General features: G+C 40.1%; 1 protein-coding gene across 1 annotated transcript; it reads left to right on the top strand.

The window, feature by feature from the left end:
- Positions 1-16: 16 nt before the first annotated feature.
- Positions 17-4,771, top strand: LOC139450420 (small integral membrane protein 20-like). Its single transcript, XM_071232112.1, has 3 exons — positions 17-191; positions 1,848-1,904; positions 4,543-4,771. The coding sequence occupies exons 1-3, from the start codon at positions 32-34 to the stop codon at positions 4,581-4,583; spliced, it is 258 nt and encodes an 85-aa protein (XP_071088213.1). The 5' UTR covers positions 17-31; the 3' UTR covers positions 4,584-4,771.
- Positions 4,772-6,561: the final 1,790 nt, after the last annotated feature.

Below are 6,561 nucleotides of genomic sequence, written 5' to 3'. Positions count from 1 at the left end.
TTTGTGCCTGACAACATTCATTTACTTCGAAATGTCATCTAGGCCACTTCCTTCCGGTCTACGAGGGTCAGTCAAAATGACTCTAAAATATCGTGTGCGAAATGTCCTGGTTCTGGGGGCCCTTGTTGGCGGAATTTGTGTTACGCTTTATCCAATCATGGTTCAACCATTCATGCACCCGGAAGAATGGCGTACGTGTCTTATATAACCAAAGTGATGTGCCTTTTTTTTGCAAAATGATGTGGAAAGCCATAATTACTTCGGATTTCGCGCACCTGTTACTGTTTTGTCCGTGTCCTTGGTTTAACGTATGGTTTCTTTATTGTTTAACGCCTCGCTTGGCAATATTTCGGGTATATGACAGCGGTCTGTAAATATATCGAGTCTGGACTAGACAATCCAGTTATTGACATCATGAGATCGATCTAAGCATAACGATGACATGCATCAACAAAGTCAGCGAGTCTGACCTCCGATTCCTTTATAATTAGTGGCCCCTTACGGCAAGCATGGGCTTCTAAAGAGCGATATACTAACCTTGATCTTCACGGTTTGAATGTATGCACCAAAGCATATCAATAACACAGACCATTTTTTATTCGTAATCGCTTTCACTTTCATAATTTTTTTTATTAAAATAACTAAGTTTTTTTAAGGATACTAGCTCTTTCAATTTAAATCCAGCACCACATGTTTCGTGAAAACGATCTGTGCTATATCTTACATGTCACTGAGGCAAGCAACCAATTTGTGTGAGAATCACTCGGACCTGAACTCCTTGTACACTGTTGTACTGCCCCAAAGTACCTCTAGACGAAGAAAGTCACTAGGTGTGTTTCCTTCTCTCTTAAAGAAACACAATACAGAATAGGTAGTCCAAACAAACATTCATGGTCTATTTGTGCTTAAGGGGTCATTGTTGGCACAAGTACTACAGATATGTACCCCAGGTACGTGTCTGTATACAGAAATTTACCCTAGCCAAAATCAAAATACAAAAAGATACCCGGTACCCTAAACATCGGACAAGTCATTGTTCCTCAATCCTCATTTCAAAATTGTGTTTGCATTTGGAATAGTGAGTGAGTGAGTATGGTTTTACACCGCTTTTAGCAATATTCCAGCAATATCACAGCGGGGGACACCAGAAATGGGCTTCACACATTGTACCCATGTCGGGAATCGAACCCGGGTCTTCGGCATGACGAGCGAACGCTTTGACCACGAGGCTACCCGACCGCCCCGCATTTTGAATAGACTTGTTGATGTGTATCACATTAGTCAAAAGTATATGTGCTCATTTGCCTTTTTTTGGAAAGTAAAATGTGAAAAATTTAATGCCTTAGGCCTTACAGTTTTTTGAAAATGTGAATGAAAATGTAATAATTAATATATTTTGGCTGCCATCTTTCAGTATTGATGGTAATTAATGAAGTTTGAGTTCATGAAGCAATATATGTAGTATGTGTAATTTAATTAATTTTTTATTGGATTGTTGTTATTGATCAGTCCCAATGAGATTTGTGATTAGAATAGGTTCCCAATACTCCCTGCTTGCCATAACATTTGACTAAACGGGGTCATATGCTTACAATCTGTGACTCATGCCTTCAACAATTGCTTTGTCTGGCCTGAACTTAATTTTTTTCAAGCCTTGCATATAACTAGAAATCAGCAGACTGGCATTAAACAAAATTCATTCACTCACTTTTAACATGCTTAGAGCCATCCTTATGTATGTGATTATTAAAATACTTCTTATGTGATAATTTAATGAGAATTTATGAGGATTTTAAAGGTCTGCAGTAGTGTTGTGGTAAATTAATTTTTCATCATCATTTTTACAGAGAAAATACAGAAAACTGCAAGAGCAGGTATTGACCGGGAGTCTATACAGCCTGGAGGTGAATATAAGTTTCGTGTTACCATGGTAACATTGGTGGATTTTTGTTAACATCATAGGATTTAGATAAAGCAGAATTCAAGAGACTTTCACCAACAACATTTTAACGATGTTTTCCCTTGGATTCGGGTTTTAAATCTCATAAAAAACATCTGACATGTTTTATCCTACATATAAAAGTCTAGTTTCCACCCTTGCCGAACTAGGCTGGAATTCCGGAGACTATTTAGGCTGAAATAATGAGTCTTTGCATAGTCAAATCAAAATCTCGTAATGAAATAGACATCTTGTTTGTAAACATTATATGATGATTATTAATTGGAACAGTTTACCCCAAAACTTTCTCTAGTATTAATAGTCTTTGCCGATTGAAAAACATGCAGGTTCATTTAGCAGTTCAATGAAAATTTTAACATTATTTTTCAAAAATTCCATAACACTGCTTAAGTCACAAAGTTAAACAAATATGCAGGTTATGTTGGCTTTTATGTTTTTAAGAAGTTCTTTTTGTTCAACTTCCTGGTGATCACCATTTTAACATATCTCATCTGAGCTATGTTGCCAGGCAATGTGTAATTTTGAAAATGTGACACAAGTCACTGTATGTTTAGGCATAGTAAATTTGATTTTTTGTGTGTGGACAATTAAGGGCATATCATATAATGTAAAATGCTGTTGGTAGAATCAAGGAGGCATTAGTGGAGAGCGTTTTTGGGGACCAACAGTCAAAACAAGACCTAGACAGGGTTTTAATTGTTGGATCCCCTCACTGCCAATGACTAGGAGAGCACTGGAGGCCCAGTGGTGTAAGGCACAACAATTTGCTGTGTCAAGTTGTGTCCCTTAGAGATGCCAGGATAAGATGAAAATAGATATGAACACTAGAATCTTATCACTGCTCTCGACAAGGAAGGCAATGGACATCAATTGGTGTTAGGCACAACAATTTGCTGTGCCAAGTTGTGTCCCTTAGAGATGCCAGGATAAGATGAAAATATGTATGAACACTAGAATCTTATCACTGCTCTCGACTAGGAAGGCAATGGACATCCAGTAGTATAAGGCACAACAATTTGCTGTGCCAAGTTGTGTCCCTTGGAGATGCCAGGATAAGATGAAAATAGATATGAATGCTAGAATCTTATCACTGCTCTCGACTAGGAAGGCAATGGACATCCAGTAGTGTAAGGCACAACAATTTGCTGTGCCAAGTTGTGTCCCTTAGAGATGCCAGGATAAGATGAAAATAGATATGAATGCTAGAATCTTATCACTGCTCTCGACTAGGAAGGCAATGGACATCCAGTAGTGTAAGGCACAACAATTTGCTGTGCCAAGTTGTGTCCCTTAGAGATGCCAGGATAAGATGAAAATAGATATGAATGCTAGAATCTTATCACTGCTCTCGACTAGGAAGGCAATGGACATCCAGTAGTGTAAGGCACAACAATTTGCTGTGCCAAGTTGTGTCCCTTAGAGATGCCAGGATAAGATGAACATGGGTATGAACACTAGAATCTTATCACTGCTCTCGACTAGGAAGGCAATGGACATCTAGTAGTGTAAGGCACAACAATTTGCTGTGACAAGTTGTGTCCCTTAGAGATGCCAGGATGAGATGAAAATAGATATGAACACTAGAATCTTATCACTGCTCTCGACTAGGAAGGCAATGGACATCAAGTGGTGTAAGGCACAACAATTTGCTGTGCCAAGTTGTGTCCCTTAGAAATACGTTGAAAATAGGTATGAACACTAGAATGTTCTCACTGTTCTTGACTAGGAAAGCACCACAATTTACATTGCTGAGTTGTGTCCCTTAGACAAACAAGGATATGTTGAAAATGGGTATGAACCCTAGATTGCCCTGATTATGACACTTTGATTATGAGTAATTATTGAGGCATTCTACATTAACATTATTTAGCTGCCACATTGATTTTTAATTACCACTGTTAAAAGAGGCCATAAACCCTACCTGCACAAGGAAATCATTGGGAAACATCAAATCTTGACATAGGACATATAGAACAGGCTACACAATGTGGAGTATTGTGTAAAAGCAGTGATTGGGTAGCCAAGTGGTCAAAGGGTAGAATAGGTCTTCAGCAACCCATGTTTGCTGTAAAAGGTGACTATGCTTGTCATAAGAGGCAACTATAGGGATCGGGTGGTCAGGCTCGCTGACTTTGTTGATGCATGTCATCGCAACCCAGTTATGTGGATCGATGATCATGATCACTGGATTGTCTGGTCCAGACTGGATTATTTCATATAGCTGGAATATTGCTGAGAGCAGCGTTATACAACAAACCAACCCAAACCAAAGTGTCCTCTTGTCATGCCCCAAACCTGGAATCAGTTCCTATCATGGGTACAATGTGTGAAGCCTTTTTCTGGTGTCCCAGCACTGATACAATTTTAGAAATTGGCACTAGTCCTGTAGTCCTTGCCAAACTGCCCAATAGTTAAGGTATCATAAGGACTAGTAGACATTTGCCATTTTTAAGGGTTTTGCTATATGTTATCATTATAAGGACTAGTAGACTGGAACTTGTTGTTTCTACCACAGTGATATGGCTTGAATATTGCTTATACCCTACTCACTTACTCTCTCATTCTTCATCTTCTATTTACAGGAATGAAGGTATGGAGTAACCCTTTCGACAAGAAGAATTAAGCGCTTTGCAAGTACCAAGATTTCAGGCTGTGAGCAAGAGACACCAGACATGAAGGACACTATTGTGAGATGTGTATTTCAGTGTGCCACCCCCCCATTGTGACAATGATGTAAAATATGTGTGTGAGCTTTGTACGAACATTTATATCTTTATGTAAATATGAAATAAACTATTCATGAATTGAGAACCTTGTCTTCAGTTCAGTGCCATGCCAAAAGACGTTAAATGATGGTACTTCTTGTTACCCTGCCTGGCACCTGACATTAAGGGGATGAAACAAGGACTGGTCGGCTCGGAGTCAAGCATACTTTGAGTGGGGTATCCAATACTATCCATACAATTCTGCGGAATGGTATCTAAGTGTGCTAGCACTATACATTCGGCATTAGTCCGGACTACTACAAGTGCATGCACTTTCATATGTGCAATTGTCTTGACAGCGACCTTAAACATCACCTCCAGGTAAAAAAGCCACCCTCTTGTGTTTATTGCCAAAGTGAACCAACTACCTGACACAATCTCATTAAGATTAGATCTTGGTTCTCACTATGGCTGAACCACGGCAGCGAGAACTAAGATCTGATTTTAATGAGATTGCTAACTGACATGACTTTTAAACCATGCCAGCAATTCCTATGATGTTCTAACAGGATGTTCTCAACATGGACTTTAAACATGCCACAACTAGGCCCACCCACTAAATGACAGATCAACTATAGTGTCATGAAAGAATCAGGAGTTCTTTAACATATGGGGGCACGGGTGGCCCAGTCGTCTAAGGCGCCGCGATTCGCTGTGCAGAGTTGCGTCCCTTGGGCACGCCAGAAACCTATGATTGTGGGTTCGAATCCGGTTCGCCCCGATAATGTTTCTAGGTTTGTCAGCACCATACCCGTGCTCGTGGGTTTCACCGAAGTGGTAAACGTCTGAGACCTGCATCGCTTCTGGCTTTCCTCCCACATTAAGCTGACACGCCGTGATATAACTGTAATACTGTTAAAAGCGGCGTTAAACCCAACTCACTCACTCACTCTTTAACATATTTTAAGAAGTGTACTAGTATGTGGAGTGACCACTTAGATATGTGTGACTTTTTGCATTTTCCCTGAAGTCTTGGCATCCTGGATTTTCCAGGGTATATCATTTTATTGTATATAATGATGACATGCAAATATGATGGAGATATAACACACTAGGTTATTGAGGATTAAGTGATATCAAGAAAAAACAAACAAAATATTAATGCATTGCGTGTGCTAATTTATTTCACACGAAAACGCACCATTCCCAGACATGTACATTAATCTGAACGTTCTCAAGTGAGGGTGGTTTAACGCTGTTTTGAACAGTGTGTCATTTAAGTCCCGACCTATAATGACCGGGAAAGGACATATATGTACTACGTGATAGGCTTAAAATTGAACGATGTTGCTTTTGAAATTCGATGTATTTTTCTCAAAGTTAATCACGATCAAATATTATATATACAGTGACAAAGAATAATGACAGTTCACTGCTGCTCGTGCTTTCTCGACGAGAGGTAAGTTAAGAGAGCGCTCGTAAAATCTTCCGGCTGTAGCGATGGTGTGTGTGCTTTTGTAAAACATGCTCCGTGTAATACTTTTCCCCGACTCCGGGTTGACACGATGTTATTACGATACAGTTTTGGCCAATTATATTCCAACAGTCTATATACGATGGACACCTCCTTTCCAACAAGACCGCCTCCGTGGTCTTGTGGTAGAGCGTCCGCCCGGAGAGCGGAAGGTCTGGGGTTCGATCCCCGGCCGCGACATACCAAAAGACGTTATAAGATGGTACTTGTTGTTATCCTGTCTGGCGCTCGGCATTAAGGGGCTTAAACAAGGACTGGTCGGCTCGGAGTCAGTGTACTGTGTCTGAGTGGGATATTCATGTTAAACTGCGGCATGGTATCTCAGTGAGCTAGCACAATAAATCGGCATCAGCCCGGACTAG

This window comes from Haliotis cracherodii, unplaced genomic scaffold, assembly GCF_022045235.1.
Source record: "Haliotis cracherodii isolate W230 unplaced genomic scaffold, xgHalCrac1.p SCAF_8, whole genome shotgun sequence".
Classification (NCBI taxonomy): Eukaryota; Metazoa; Mollusca; class Gastropoda; order Lepetellida; family Haliotidae; genus Haliotis; species Haliotis cracherodii.
Note: the sequence above shows the minus strand (reverse complement) of the source record. Positions and strands in the feature narration are given on the sequence as shown.